The sequence below is a fragment of the Amaranthus tricolor genome, chromosome 7 (genome assembly GCF_026212465.1).
Source record: "Amaranthus tricolor cultivar Red isolate AtriRed21 chromosome 7, ASM2621246v1, whole genome shotgun sequence".
NCBI classification, from domain to species: domain Eukaryota; kingdom Viridiplantae; phylum Streptophyta; class Magnoliopsida; order Caryophyllales; family Amaranthaceae; genus Amaranthus; species Amaranthus tricolor.
Window position 1 is genome coordinate 28,712,236 of NC_080053.1, and position 15,860 is coordinate 28,728,095.

The 15,860-nt window shown below is 33.4% G+C and overlaps 2 protein-coding genes across 2 annotated transcripts; both read left to right on the forward strand.

Annotated features, from left to right (window-relative positions):
* The first annotated feature begins 755 nt into the window (after positions 1–755).
* On the forward strand, positions 756–8,028 carry LOC130817637 (auxin-binding protein T92-like). The gene is made up of 5 exons (XM_057683464.1): positions 756–949; positions 2,993–3,099; positions 5,660–5,776; positions 6,817–6,884; positions 7,621–8,028. The coding sequence occupies exons 1-5, from the start codon at positions 868–870 to the stop codon at positions 7,724–7,726; spliced, it is 480 nt and encodes a 159-aa protein (XP_057539447.1). The 5' UTR covers positions 756–867; the 3' UTR covers positions 7,727–8,028.
* A 754-nt stretch (positions 8,029–8,782) lies between these two features.
* Positions 8,783–15,568, forward strand: LOC130817995 (T-complex protein 1 subunit eta). Its single transcript, XM_057684010.1, has 13 exons — positions 8,783–9,209; positions 9,730–9,855; positions 9,951–10,154; positions 11,093–11,262; positions 11,340–11,475; positions 13,397–13,513; positions 13,597–13,716; positions 13,796–13,894; positions 13,971–14,060; positions 14,254–14,341; positions 14,471–14,559; positions 14,647–14,721; positions 15,022–15,568. Exons 1-13 carry the CDS (start codon positions 8,934–8,936, stop codon positions 15,118–15,120), a joined length of 1,689 nt encoding a protein of 562 aa, XP_057539993.1. The 5' UTR covers positions 8,783–8,933; the 3' UTR covers positions 15,121–15,568.
* Positions 15,569–15,860: the final 292 nt, after the last annotated feature.

Below are 15,860 nucleotides of genomic sequence, written 5' to 3' on the forward strand. Positions count from 1 at the left end.
TATAGTTAAATCTCTCTGAGGGCCTGACTAGGGATAAAGTTAGTTGGAGGCGTCATATCCATGTTTTAGACTACTGATATCTTCTTAATTTATCTTTTGGTGTTCTTACTCTCTTGCTTATCTCGTTTCTGTTATTATAAGTTTTTGTTTCTGTTTTGTTGTTGGTTTTACTTTTTATCTATTTACAGGCATTTAAGTTATCTTTCCCGTGTAGTTACTTCTCTTCATCGTCTCGAGCCGGGGGACTGCTTTGGTCGCGCTCTTCTTTATGGGTATGAGTTGCTGCGGTCTTTCCCTCCCCAGACCCTGTCCATAGTTTTTCTATGAGCGGAATACACTGGGTAGGATGATGATGATGATTGTATTTGAAAATGCACATATACGCAAAATACTCCCTCCTATTCTCCACAGATGTCCCGTTTGTTCAATGCACTTATTAAATCCTTAATAACTATAATTGCGTATAATTAAAAATTATGGAAAGTTGATATAAATAATCCTTGCACTGAAACGAATCAAATAACATCCCAATTAACTATGTTTTAACTAATAAATTTATAATAAAATACAAATTAAAAGTAAAGGATGAATAATGGGTAAAAACAAATGAAACACTTAATACTGAATACTAAGAAAAAAAAACCAAAATAGGCCATTGTAATTTTTTTCTTGCCCATTTGAGGAAGTACAATAGGACCCACTTGCCACTAAGTGGAGTGAGGAGTGAGGACCCACAAGAATTATAACGAAGGATTCATACAAATTCTAGACCATGGATGACTGCAGAAGGTTGAGAACGAATAGCGTGAAAGAAATCTCCTTGTCTTGTTTTGATTTCGATCGTAATGATCTTGGAGAGAAAGAGAGATGCGGCAATTGTTGATGGTCGTGCTTTTCACTTGGCTTTATCTTGCAAATTCCTTCGTCGCTTCTGACTGCTCCATTAAAGGTCTGTTTCCAATTCAATTTTCATCATAGTTTTGTCTGAAATTTGAGCTTAAATTACATGATTAAAAGATAAATTCTAAAGTGTAAAAGAAATTAGGGTTTTGGAGTTTCAAAGTGTGAACGAAGTTCCAAGTCTTGCATTTGCATTACTGGTTATTTAGGATTCATTGAGAATGGTAGATGATGATTGCTACTAAGTTTCAATTGGAAACAATCTGTTTGCTAAGCCAATTAACCCACTCCTTGCGATATGGGTTTAGAACTCCTGCAGTTTCACGATTGAAAATTAGCTGGTTTAAATAGAATAAGGAAGCTGTAGCATGTGATTTTGAATGCCATATAGTTGGATGAACTAAACTTGCTTTACTGTGCCAGTTGGAGATAGTCTTTTCTATTTTACTGGAAATCCTAGCAAAACCCTAATTGTGATGTTCACTAACTTCCGAAATAAAACGGATTATGAATTTTTCTTGAAGTTTGTGTACTGCTGCTTTGTGAGAAGAAAAGTCTTACTCTTATCTACAACCTGCAGTTCTGTTCTATTGGTCAATTATATTCTAAATAAATTTTCAATATAACAATAGATCAAGTACTCTTGCTTGATGAATAGAGATATGGCTTTAATGAGCTTAATTGAGGCATTTGGCATAAAATAGTTGATCAATCTAAACCTGTTTGATAAAATAAGGGTTGGCATGAAGTATGTGGAAGGCTGGAATTGTTATGTATGAAGGGTCAACAAGTTTATTACTCCCTCCATTCCTTAGTGAATTTCTCACTAGGAATGTTCACGAGAATTAAAAAAATATATAATTTTTTAGATAGTAGATGTATTATTTTTATTGAATAATAAATTTGATGGAGGAAAAGATGGGACCATAAATATTAAAAAAATATCAAAATAAAGTTAGTGGAAAAAATGTAGGAACCACAACTAATAAAAAAAATATTTTTATAAAGTTACTGGGGACCATTAGGAGCATAAAATGTTAAAATAAAGTTAGTGGAAGATATGTGGAGACCATAAACATTATTGAATATTAAAATGAGGATGAACAAGGTTATTTTTGTCCAAAATTTGTGATATAAATACAAAGATTCTTTATGAGAACAACAAATGAAACATCCAAAAATGACAAATGAGAACTTCTTTAAGAAATGGAGGGAGTAGTTCAAAATCTCGAAATATAAAAAGCGTGAAAAAGGTTGCTTTTTGAAGAGCTGTTGATCAATCTATAGTTGGACAAGAAACTTAACAATGCATTATGTCATTCCCTTGTCATTTACTAGTATGCATGTTAGCAAAGTTTTATCAAACACTTTTATGTTAACAATTTGAATAATCAGTTGATCAAATCAATAAATATAATTACTAGCTACTATCTATCAACCAACAACTATTTATCAACAAGACTGTAACCTGATGATTCCCACCAATCTCTTGTTACTCAAATGTTATTTTTTTCTTTGTACTATATTGTATGCGGTAAATCTATGTTATAATTGATATCTTGAGAGAAATCAAAGAGTAAAAGTATTTTGTGTCCTTGACTACCAGAAGTCCCTATAGAGATCTCAAAATAGGATTAGCTTAAAGGAAATAAGATATTTAATGTGAATATGCCAAAAGAAATGAGACATTTGATTAGAGTATGAGGGAGTAGTATAACATCAACCTACTTATTGCAATAGTATGTGCTACTATCATTTATATAAATATTATTAACTATTTCAACACTCTTTAGTATTGGTTATTCTAGATATCTTTTCATTTTTATGTTTAATCTTTAATATATAACATGTTTATAATGAAAAATTTACCTAATGGAATCTTGTACAGAGGAATTTGAATACCTGTGATTAAGTAAATGTGCTATTGTGTAGTTATATATTAGAACATTGAATAAAATTGAATCCTTGACTCTTTGATTGTAATGTTTTTATGGGAACATACTAGCATATTAAATGAACATGGACACACTCTTTTTTTGGTGATTAGCTTAGCCGTTATGTAAAAATTAAGATTAGCTTGCCATTGATGCAGGGTTTCCACTTGTCCGAAATATAAGTGAGCTTCCACAAAGTAACTATGGTATAGAAGGCCTCTCACACACTACCCTTGTTGGGTCTGTCCTCCATGGAATGAAAGAGGCAAGTGTTATTATAATTACATATTTTTATTCATTGCTGCCTTTTTCATGTAGCCAATATCTTTCCATTTGACTAAAGAACAACTATCCGTTTTATGTGTTTCTCAATCAAGTACACGTTATGATCAGAAACAATTTCTTTTCATTATAAGGACAAAGTTGCGTACATTCGACCTCTTAATTTATGTCTAAGCTACAACCACTTGGCATAGGGATAATATCATGTTGTTGTACACTTTACTTTCTACTTGGACAACCTTCTTATTATTAATTAAGATAGTAATGTAGAATAAAGGAAGTAAAAGATTGGGAGAGAAGTTTGTTGGTTGGGTGAAAATAGTTAAAGAAGGATATGGTGGTAATAAGCGAGGGCATGTTTGAAATTGGAAAATACATGGTTGGGCTGTATATGACTATGTTGACTATGTTTTGTCTTGTGCGGCTACATGAAAGCTTGTTCAGGAGTCTAGCTAATTATGGTCATACTGTTGAGTTAATTTCCTTTAGATATTGGGGTGGTTAAGCTCTTGATTTGTTGTACTGGCTTTGGAAATCTCTTATTCTTTAAATCTTGGAGTTTCAGTTACATGACAAGAAGTGCTGCTATGAAGTTATTCTAAAAATTTTCTTTGAACCTTCCTATCTTGCTTTTAAGCTCTAATTTTGTCGTAACCAAAGATACAACATGGGATTAAAAGGTTCTCATTTTTTACTTTCACTTAAAGACAGAGAAGTGCACTTGCATTTAGTGATTTGCTCTCTCAATGATTTTTGAAGAGTGGGTGTTACAGATTCCTAGCCTTAATGTTTGATTTGCTGGATATCCCTTTTTTCATCTCAAGCTTTTCAATAGCAGTACATGCTTGATTTTTTAGTATTTGAATTTCGTTTCATCTTCCCATTTTAACATCTTTTACGCACTTCTTTTTTGATTGCCAGTGGAGGTGAGCCACAAATCATTTTTTTTATGCATGAGCAACAATGTCTTAGACTTTTTAGGATTTGAAGGTGTGAAATTTATTTCTGATATATTTCTAAGTTCACTATTAGTAATTTCTTTTTTTCATAGAAGTTATTTGTCATATCTAATACACAGTTTTACAAAGTAATTCATATATAAGTCTCTTATTAGCGGACTCAATTTGAATGACCAATTAGGGGTTAAACTATCAAGTTATGGCTATAAAGTTTCTTCAAAGTGTCAAAACAACACGATCCAAGGTATCGTAGCACTGAAAGTACTTATTTTTTACTCTTGCACTTGAATAATGATTCTCTATCTATCTCCACTTTTCAAATTCTATCCCTTTGAGCCTCAACAAACATACCTCTATATTCATTCAACATTCTATCCCGTTGAGTCTCAACTAATACATCTAGATTTGACTGGAGAAAATTAAATTATTGGAAATTTTGTTGTGCTCTTCTAGTCTTTGAAGTGGCTTAGAGTCAATTTTTATTTGGTTGTGTTCTTTTTAATCATAGTCTCTCTACTAGGTTTAGGTCTTTATATAGGTGTACTTTTTAATGATAATATAAAACTTAGTATTTTCATGGATTTGAATGAAAACTCGGTGTTATATTGAGATCGTAGGAAAATTAAATTATTTTGTAAAACTTATTCAATGGATCAAATTTGCAAGTTTTACTACAAAACTCTATCAGTTACATAAACTATTAATTTGTGTGAAGTAAGCTAGTTTTCTTGAATTTGGCCTCCTCTCTTGGATCCTCCTGTTTCTCACATCCATTCAACCTTCTTATTTTACCTTCATCATTGAAGTAGTGGCTCCCGCTTCAGTGAGATAAGGAGGGTCGGATATAAGCAAAAAATTGTGCGCATAATTCATACTTGAGGTATTTCTTGAAATTTGCAGTGTTTTGTGTATCATACATAATACTCCTCCCTCCCAATGAATTCGCCCTATTTTCTATTTTAGCCCGTCTTAATGAATTTACTCCATTTCTATGTTCGAACATGGCCCCACCACTCTTATTCTCCATGTTCTCTCTGTTGCTTATAAATACCCCACTGCTTTAACCCACTATAACTAACTTCTTAATCTCCGTGTCAAAAGCAAATGAGGCTAATTCTTTAGGATGGAGGAATACACTCACGAGTTACACCTGATGCTCATTGAAAATTTATCTAGACTAGATGTTTATTTTTATGTTATCTGTGTGCTGAGGAAAGACTTGTACCTTGTCTAAGGATGATTTTGGATGATTGACATTAAAAATTAAATGAAATGCTCTGGGAACGGCGAATATGGTGGAAGAATATCAGTTTTGTGCTTGTTCAAGTTAGATGATTGAAGTATATTCTCTTCTTAAAGGATTGTCTTAATGTCTTATTTTATATTGTTATAAATGGTGATTCTAACTTCAGCTCCAGATAAGCTTCTGTTTGGGTTGCAGGAATCTAATGATGCATGTTGTTTGTAAATGTTATCCTGTTTCTCTAATATTGACAAATTGAGGTGTGGCTTCAAACATTTTCTCCTGGATCAACGACACCGATTCACAGACACTCATGTGAAGAAGTTTTTGTTGTCTTGAAGGGCAGTGCTACACTTTATCTTGCGTCAGACTCACATGGAAAATATCCTGGCCAACCTAAAAAATTTCCCATCTTTGCAAACAGTACGTTTGCTATTCCTGTCAATGATATTCACCAGGTAAGCTGATATTGGCCATTGTAGTGCCTATGTGTATAAGTATTGAAATTGTATACTTAGATGCTTTTTAGTTGTACTGCTTGACCAATGAAGTTCTCACATAATTTGGCAAAATATTGCAGTGAACAAGAACTAGATGAAGGACATTTTTATAAAGGTTCTAGCTTACAAATGTAGTTTTACACTAGTTTCCGAAATGAAGCAAAAAGATATAAGGCAAAAAGAAAGAGAAGTCTCTTGAAAGTTGTAGAAATAAACTACCTGGCATTATGTGGATATAAATAAACGTCTACGAGTAAAATAGAATTGTGAACAAATGTATTGAATCTTACCCTTGTTAGTGATAACAAAGAGGCTTTCACCTAGGGTTGTATTTAGGGGTCGGATGTACTGAATGTTAACCTGTTAGTGATAACAAAAGGTTGTTTTGTTATCAAACATCATCAGCAACTTTATATAAATAAAAAGTGCATATGATTAATGAGCCATATTAATATAGTCCATTATAATTTTAAACCAAAGAACTATTGACTCCATCAGAATCAGTGACATGAGTGCATGACATGTGGTATGGCTTCTAAATCTTTGAATATCCAGTGTGTCCTAAGGGCTTTTTTAGAGCCTTTTCAGAGCATATAAAAAGGTTTCTTGAAGAGAGAAAGAAGGTAAGGATCTAAAGCATGGATTCTAGGGATTTGGAGAATCCAAAAGTGATTGAGAGGAAGTAGAGCTAGATAGAGATCTAGCTGTGACAGACAAATACTTAAGTAAAGGAGTATGTGTAGTTGTTGACACAATTGTTGAATTAACATTTTTAGAAACTTTTGGTGGTTGATGAAGGGTTACAAAAATACCCATAAATCTTGTGTGTTTTTTTGTTTATATTGTTACTTTGTGATTCAATAATGATTTGCTTAAATCACATGTTGTGTTTATTGTCTTGCAGTAATAGTATGCTGTATACATATGCTTAATTCACCATTGTCTATTGAGAAAAATGAACAACTACTGACAACCCTTGATTTGATTTTGATGTGCAGATCTTGAACACTGATAGCAATGGCGATCTGCAATTACTGGCTATTCTATCACGTCCTCCTGTCAAATTGTAATATTCTTTTTTAAGTCAATCTATGTAATTATCGAGATTTTTTCGTCATGTCGTAAAATATTCTATGTTACTTAAGCTTTTCATTTCGCCCACTTGTCACTCTGACAAGGGTCGGACACCTCTTCATTCCCAAACCATAGAAAAGTTTCATAAATAGCTTAGGCTGACACTTGAACACGTACCCAAGTCTGATTGCATTCTCAACTACTAGTCTTGGAATGCATGATACATGTCAAGTAAACAAACAAACCTGCTTGTTTTTGAGGTTCTACTCTAAGACATAGTCTTCAATATTTTGGCATATGCCCTTGGCTGCCTGCTTACTATTTCCCCAACTTTCGATCATTCTGAATTTGATATATGAGTTGAATTAAAAAACATGTGAAGAGCTTTGATCGTGTATTTAAGGGAGTTTTTCTTATTTCCACTGCTACGTGACTATTTTCTGGCGACATAAGTAGGCACTGTGATTCATATTAAGTCAACTGTCGTGCATCTAGGTAGAGTATTTGCTGTTTCTGTTAATCTAAACCTTCCGTTACCCCAATACTTATAAGTGAATCTCACTTAACCGGTATACACGATCTTACCTTTGTAATAACCAAAATGTTGTTTTTGGTTGACCCTTAATAGCAAATATCGTCCATAATTTCACATAAATTAGAAGTGCACATAATGTAACGAGTTATTTGTTATCGTTTCTGTAATATTAACTTTGTTGTTGATGTTTAAGGTTCATCTATGAAGACTGGCTTATGCCTCATACTGCTGCCCAACTGAAATTTCCAATCTTTTGGGATGAACAATGTTTTGACTCTCCTGTTAAAGATGAGCTCTAAGACACACTTCTGTCATCTGTTACATTGCTACATCAATGACTTAGAGCGACTATCTTTTTACTTTACTCTATTCACAAGTGTTGCTTTGATCTTTTATAGTCAATTAGTCGTCAAATGTTGGATTTATCGTAGCACGTAGTTTTAATAAAATAACTTTTTATAAATTTTACTTGCATGTAAATAAATATATTAACATTTTATAAAGTATATTGACATGCATGATGCATGTATTGACAAGGGTTGCAAGTATAAAGAAACAATGATTCTTATTTATATGATGATCTATGTAGATCTTGCATCTCCTTTCTCCTCTTGTTAAGTAAGACTCATTGGATGATATTAGAATTATGAAATGTTGATGGGATATTGACATATATTGTATATCATTACCTAACACCTTATTTTAATTTAGGTAATTAGAGATAAAGAAAGAGGATAATTTTTGAGAGAAGAGATTTCAAAGATCATATGTGAAGGAATTTCCTTAATTAATATTGTTAATAATTAATTTCTTTCATATTATTTCCTTTTTCTCTTCAACAAACAAAAGAAAAATTATCTTATCATTTCCCCCTATTTTTTGTCCCTCCTCTTCTTGTCTAAATATGATGTTGATGTTTAATTTTTATCGTTTATTTTTATTCGACCGTGAATAAACTTTAATTTATCTCTTATAATACACATTATTTGTTAGTAATAAGAGATAAATTAATGTTTGTGTACAACTACACTTACACTTGGTGTAATTAAGAAGAATATAGCAAGTAATGCTTTCGTCAAATTGAACACAATAAAAAAATATTTTCTTTTATCTTTATCTCTTGCTGTAAAAATTCTCGACTTTATATTTGAATAAAATAAAATTGATTTTAATTTCATAAATTCTTATATGAGACGGTCTCATTATGAGTTATGTCTTGTACATAGATTAAAAAATTCAAAAATAAATTATTAAATAATTTTTTTATTTTAAGATCGTTTTATCGAAAGATGTCTGGAAACTCTTTTAATTTAATTAATTATTTTTTTAAAGAATTAGTAGACCCGAATACGGATTTCGGAACGAAGTGACGGATTATTTCTAGAATCGTGTTTTGATTCAAAAACCTCCCATCCTCTCTCTCCCCGCACTCTTCTACTCTACATCTTCCATCTCTGCGCAAAACCCTAGCTTCTTCTCCTTCGCCATTTCATCTATCTTATAACAATGGCGGCCATGATGCAGCCACAGATCATCCTTCTTAAAGAAGGAACAGATTCATCTCAAGGTAAGGCTCAGTTAATCAGTAACATTAATGCCTGTACTGGTATTGCCGATGTCGTTCGCACCACTTTAGGGCCTCGAGGTATGGATAAACTCATCCATGACGATAAAGGTAATACTACCATTTCTAATGATGGTGCTACTATTATGAAGCTCCTTGATATTATTCATCCTGCTGCAAAGATCCTTGTTGATATCGCTCGCTCCCAAGATTCTGAGGTATTTTTTTTGAGATTTCTAACATTTTATTGATGCGTTGTTTTGTTTTGATTGTTTTTTCCTTTTTATCGGAATTAATTTTTAGTTTGGATTCGTTTATTTCTAGTAATTTTAGGTGGAGTTACTCCCTCCGTTCCACATTACGTAACGTTTTACGCCCATTTTTTTGGATTTTAGGACGGAGGCTTTGAATTAGGATTAAATAGTTTGAGAGCACCAAAATTGAGATATTAAATCAAATAAATGTTGTAAATTCATTTAAGTTTACTGTACAAGTGAATGTCCTAACTAATTTGGGATGGTAAAAAATATATGTTGCAACTATTTTAAGGAGGCTATAAGTGTGTAATTTTATGATGAGGAACTGAAGGTGAAATTTGTACTTCTATTTTCATTGATATTGAGGAAGTGAATGTGAAATTTTTGTTACATTCATTGCAGTGATAAAAAAACTGAGTTTTTTTTTTTTGGTAAGTAACGAAATGGGAAGATTTATTTGTATGTAATGTTTAACCTGTAGGTTGGTGATGGTACCACGACTGTTGTTCTCCTAGCTGGTGAGTTTATGAAGGAAGCAAAACCTTTTGTAGAAGATGGAGTTCATCCACAGAATTTAATTCGAAGCTATCGAATTGCTGCTCAGTTGGTATTGATATGTACTTGGACATCAATGCTTTTTTTTTTTTTTATACTTTTTTTTATCTTATTTATTGTTGTTTGAGGAATTGGATTTAATTTCAGGCTATTGAGAAGGTTAAAGAGTTGGCTGTGAGCATTGAGGGAAAAAGTTTGGAAGAAAAGAAAAGCTTATTAGCTAAATGTGCAGCGACCACACTCAGCTCTAAGCTTATTGGTGGAGAGAAAGATTTCTTTGCTAACATGGTTGTTGATGCGGTTCTTGCTGTTGGAACTGATGATAGGTTGAGCATGATAGGGATTAAAAAGGTATCTGTCTGTTTTGGTTGATTTATGGCTTTATGGGTTAGTCTTTAATTCATTTACCTAATTTGCTCACTACAATTATGTTTCTTCATCCTGTTGTCTATTGTCTATTGTCTATATGGGTTAAAGAGGCAAATATATATTCTGTCTCTGTTTGTTCCTGTACTCAGAATGTTTGCTCTTGCATTTGATAAAATACTCCATAGAAATGATGTTGGATATGACCTTTTCATAGTGCAAATAAAAGTTCTATCGTATTGTGTCAGTCACGTCTTAAATATCCTCAAATTTACCGAATTTGTATTACCCGCCTTGTAAATGTGCAAAATAATCGCATTTTAGGCCACTTCAAGGAATACTTTCCCAGTTGCCGCATCATTAAGTTCGTTACAATCATAATTAATATCATTGTAGCCTATCATAATTAATATCATGTCATTTTTTGCGTCCAATCCACTTCAGTATAAAATGGAAGTTTTCTGGTTGATGAATGGAGCGAGCAGTTTTAAAAGACCCTATTCACCTGCATGTTTCTTTAAGTAACTGTTACTTAGACTCTTGATTTCACCTCAGAAACCCATGTTGGATTCTTGACACTTTAAAATTGGTATCAGTCTTGAACACTTCATATGAATAGAAATGATGAAATGTTTTTCTAATATAGTCAAGTCGGACATATGACGCGTTTCAGAGTTCTCACATGTCTTTTTTGCTGCAAAACTTTTGTAGGACACATGTATCTGCCGTTAAGATTTTTATTGTCCCCTTCTATCTTCTCTCTTCACACACTCACATAATCCACATACAAGTGTGATATAGACACAAATACATAGATAAATGTCTATATCCATATGTTCCTTCCCGCTTTTAAAGCTAAAAACAGTGAATAATTATGGAAGCTGTGACAGGGAAGATACTTATATGGCTGGCATTTTGTGTAGGTACCAGGAGGCAATATGCGAGATTCATTTCTAGTCAATGGTGTAGCTTTTAAGAAGACATTCTCTTATGCTGGTTTTGAACAACAACCTAAGAAGTTTTTGAATCCTAAAATACTTCTGTTGAACATTGAACTGGAATTGAAATCTGAGAAAGAAAATGCAGAGATAAGGTAGACATATTCAGAATCACTTTCTTGACATATTGTATCGATTTGTTAGTCTTTGTATTAACTTCTCTTTGGTATAGGCTTTCAGATCCATCTGAGTATCAGTCAATTGTTGATGCTGAATGGAATATCATTTACGACAAACTGGACAAGTGTGTGCAGACTGGTGCTAAAATTGTACTTTCACGGTTAGCAATTGGAGACCTGGCAACACAGGTAATGACTTCATACATCTTTTATATATATATATATATGTTTGTATTGTATGGTTATGTACTACTCATGGATTCACCTACTCACTTAACTGATTGTGTTGAGTTGATTTTCTAATGTCCTATGCTGGTTTACTTTTTTTGGCAATACAAATCGCATTCCTGCTTGTGAAAATTTTATTTCTAAGTGCTCTACTGTGTGTTTACCTGTTTTGATTATGGTAACTATGGTGGTTCGGTGGGATGGTGGCTTGTTGGTGGCCTGTTTTGTTTCATTAATCTCTGATGCATTGTTCTATTTTCTTTTTGCTATGGGGATGTTTTTGTTGTATTTACTATTTTGGACAGACTAATATGGGCAATATATATTGGTAATATGAGATTGTTTAATAATAGCTAGAATATGTTGAATATGTTTTGACATTGACTTAACTGTAATGTGCAGTGTTAACTGTATATGAGGTCAATTGTTAAAGCACATTTTACATTGGTAATATGGGAATATGGAACTATGGGATAGAAAACTGTTGTAATTCCTTTGTAACACAACATATGATATGTCATCATACTCGCACAAGTTTGCAACTTTGCTTTACGACTTCATTACTATTTGTTTTCTTATTGTTCTTGAAGGTTAATAATGGGGTACTTATTATACTATTTGGGAATCAACATAAATCTCTTTTTCCTTTTAGTTCGATGAGTATTCCCTTTGCATCATCACTCATCAGTCCTGTTGTTGGAGGGCTTTCAGCTAGAAAAAAAATTTAATACCTAATTTTGTAGTGAAGCCCCTATACTTTTATTTGTTAAATAGTGTACCTGGATAAATAAAAATATGTAAACAAGGATCCTCTATTCCTCCTTACATTGCTTGAGTTTTGTACACTTTTACAATCAATTGTCATTTAACTTTTGTATACTTTACAATTACTGCTCATCTTTTAAAATATTCATAGTTTCTAGAGATGTTCTTAAATTTCATTCATTTTTGTGTACTAGTTTTAGTGAGGGTACGTAGAATGATTGTGGCTGATTTTTTTGTTATTGTAGTGTCTTCCTATATGTATATATTTGTAGTTGCTAGGATTTACTCTTTTGTGGAGTTCCATATAGCTTCTCTCTTATAAATATGATTTTTAGTGAATTTTTATGTGTTGTGTTCACATGTTTCATATTGATTGACTTCATGTTAATTTCTGTTGTTTTGATTTAATTTTAAGACAAAGAAAGGACCACGACACGACTAGCCTCTATATTTTTGTTCCATCTCTCTTGCATTTGTTGTCTTTACTGCCTTTAGTTAAGTTCTATTTTATGTGCTCTTATTTTGAGTTTTTTGACTATACATTTTTTAAAATTTTGGTTACCTTTTTTTGGTTCATTTAGCTGACCGTTATCTTATGAAATTAAGGTTGTGGTGTTGTTAATTGGTGTTTTGGGTTGAAGAAGGCTAGTTTCTTCAGCTACATTGGAGATCAGTTTACGTGTCCCTTTGTACTCTTTTGTGAATTATATTGGTATATGGAGTGATCGCATTTTGATGATTGCCTTCTGTCTTTATCTAGTTTTTCAGGCTTTCATGTGTTGTCTATCCTGCGTGTTTGTGTTATTTATTGTGTGGTGTTTTCCTTGTATCTCCCTTTGCTGTCAGGAAACTATTTCTATCAAAACAAAAAAATGAATGAGGAATAGGCTAAATATTTGGAAATGTAGATTTCAGTTTTCCAGGTGTATTTATATCTTGTATTTTCCCATAGTTTCTATTTTCTCTATCCAATGTAATGTCAAATGTCTGTTTCTGTTCCTGCACAATTTTATCTAGAAATCATTGATTGATAAGAATGCTTTTCTCTTGTCATTGTTTTGCTTCAGTGGTGGACTTCAATTTTGTTCGCAGCCATGCTGACTTATTCTTAATGCAGTATTTTGCTGATAGAGATATCTTCTGTGCTGGTCGTGTTGCTGAGGAAGATTTGCAGCGTGTTGCTGCTGCTACTGGTGGAACTGTACAAACATCAGTCAACAATGTAATCGATGAGGTGTGCTTAATTTGGTTCCAGCTACTACCATAGAGCGGAATTTGATTTGTTTAGTATACTGAATAATTTTGGTTTTTCCAAAGGTTCTTGGTACATGTGAAATATTTGAGGAAAAGCAAGTTGGAAACGAGCGGTTCAATATTTTTAGTGGATGTCCATCTGGTCATACAGCCACCATCGTTCTTCGTGGTGGAGCTGATCAGGTGAGTAATTGTTAATATGTTGTTAAACTTTGTTTTTGATTATCAAGTTTGTGCTGATTTTATTTATGTGTCATTTCAGTTCATTGAAGAAGCAGAGCGCAGCCTGCACGATGCTATTATGATAGTTAGAAGAGCAGTTAAGAACTCCACTGTTGTGCCTGGAGGGGGCGCCATAGATGTATGTGGTATCATATCCGTAGCTTTTGTGGTAGTTATGTGTCGATTTCCGTGCTGATTCGTTTATTGTGCTTTAGATGGAAATAAGTCGTCACCTAAGACAACATGCCAGGACTATTGCAGGAAAATCTCAGCTGTTTATAAACTCTTATGCCAAAGCTCTAGAGGTTGGTCCCGGTTAATTTTTTTGTCAAGTCTTCTCTATATTCTTCTTGGCTTGACTGATTCTACTAAATTTATTCCCTTTAAGATGTTCTAGCATAGAGGCGTGGCCTACTGTAAAAATATATTTAGAATTATTGCAGCCTGCAGGTATCTCAAATATGCTGTTTGTTTACATGTGATACTTCTGTATGTCAGGTAATCCCGAGACAGCTTTGTGACAATGCTGGGTTTGATGCAACAGATGTGCTGAACAAATTGAGACAGAAGCATGCACTTCCTTCTGGTAGTATTACTCGTTCAAACCCTTTGCGGTTTTTCCTAATGTTTTTGAACCTGCTATATGCCAGAATGTTGAAAGGAATAAATTGTTGAATACGGGTTTTTATTTATTTTCTTTTGTCTTGATGTGTAGGCGAGGGTGCTAATTATGGGGTGGACATCAACACTGGTGGCATAGCGGATTCTTTTGCCAATTTTGTTTGGGAGCCAGCAGTTGTGAAAGTGCGTATAATTTTGATTGTGATTGTTGAAACTCAAAACACATCACACATCTTTTTTTTTACTGATCAATCCACTTTTCTCTTGTAGATTAATGCTTTAAATGCGGCAACAGAGGCAGCCTGTCTTATATTAAGTGTTGACGAGACCGTGAAAAATCCCAAGGTAAAAATTCTATGTAATAGCCAACATCTCATGTTATATTTTCCCACCCTTTACACTATTTACCGCCCTGAATTAAATGTCTACTTCATTCCACTTATGCACTGCCCTTATTGAAAGGGAGAAACACTGAGTTCACTGTAGTAGTTCTTGCAAGTCATGGCTCAAATAGTTTGCTTCTATGGTTCATTGAAATCATGGCTTTCATGAATATTTATTTTCGGCGGGGAAACTATGCAATTCCATGGTCGTGAAAAATATTGTGATGTTGTATAATTAACTTAGCAATTTTTTGTTCTGCAGTCAGAGAGTGCTCAAGGAGATGCTGCTGCAAGTGCTATGGGAGGCAGAGGACGAGGAGGTGGTGCATTCCGGGGTGGACGGGGAATGAGAAGGCGATAAGTTTAATTTAAGTGAATCCAGCATTCATGCAGGAGTCCGTTGGGAAGTTTTAGTTTGACAATGCTGTCCTTTGATATATTAAGATTTTCCAAAAGGGCAGCATTTGGAGCATATCCTGTTGTGTGCAAAACAATCGCATATAGGCGTTGCGCTTTGCTATCTGTTATACACTTCCATTTTGTGTCACAAATTATATTCTAGTTGTATTGCTTGATTTAAATATAATGTTGAGGGTTCGTTTTGGGGAACTTATTACAAAAATTTTGGACGATATGTAGGGATTAGTTTAATCTTCATCGTTGCTACTCTATGTACTTGAGATTTGCAACATGGGAGTATAAAGTATGAAATATGTTTCGATTCACGCTTGGCGACCATTGTTTCTATCATTTTAGTTATACTTAAACTTCTAAGTTCTCATTTTTGGTAGTAAACTTGGTTCTTGCAATCTTGCCTAAACCTTTGGTTTTGATAGTAAACTTGGTTCTTGTAATCTTTCCTCTAGCTGCTTTTTCGCCTTTTTCTCTTTTAGTCTTTTTGTATTTGGGGTTGAACGTTGATGGAAAAAGTTTATAACTATGGGCGTTTGGTTGAGGCCTGAGGGAAAGGTTATCATTCCTCATTTTCCTTATTAAAATTGCCGAAAACTTGAAATTGACAGAATACTCGACTGAAAACTCGTTTTATAATTTAAAAATTTTGACTCGTAATTCAAATTATTTTGACCCTACCTAAACATG

Coding starts and splice junctions, on each gene's coding strand:
- LOC130817637 (XM_057683464.1), top strand. CDS start 868: ATGCGGCAATTGTTGATGGTCGTGCTTTTCACTTGGCTTTATCTTGCA. Junction 3,100..5,659: donor TCCTCCATGGAATGAAAGAG/GCAAGTGTTATT, acceptor GTTGTCTTGAAG/GGCAGTGCTACACTTTATCT. Junction 6,885..7,620: donor TCACGTCCTCCTGTCAAATT/GTAATATTCTTT, acceptor TTGATGTTTAAG/GTTCATCTATGAAGACTGGC.
- LOC130817995 (XM_057684010.1), top strand. CDS start 8,934: ATGGCGGCCATGATGCAGCCACAGATCATCCTTCTTAAAGAAGGAACA. Junction 9,210..9,729: donor CTCGCTCCCAAGATTCTGAG/GTATTTTTTTTG, acceptor TTTAACCTGTAG/GTTGGTGATGGTACCACGAC. Junction 14,722..15,021: donor AGACCGTGAAAAATCCCAAG/GTAAAAATTCTA, acceptor TTTGTTCTGCAG/TCAGAGAGTGCTCAAGGAGA.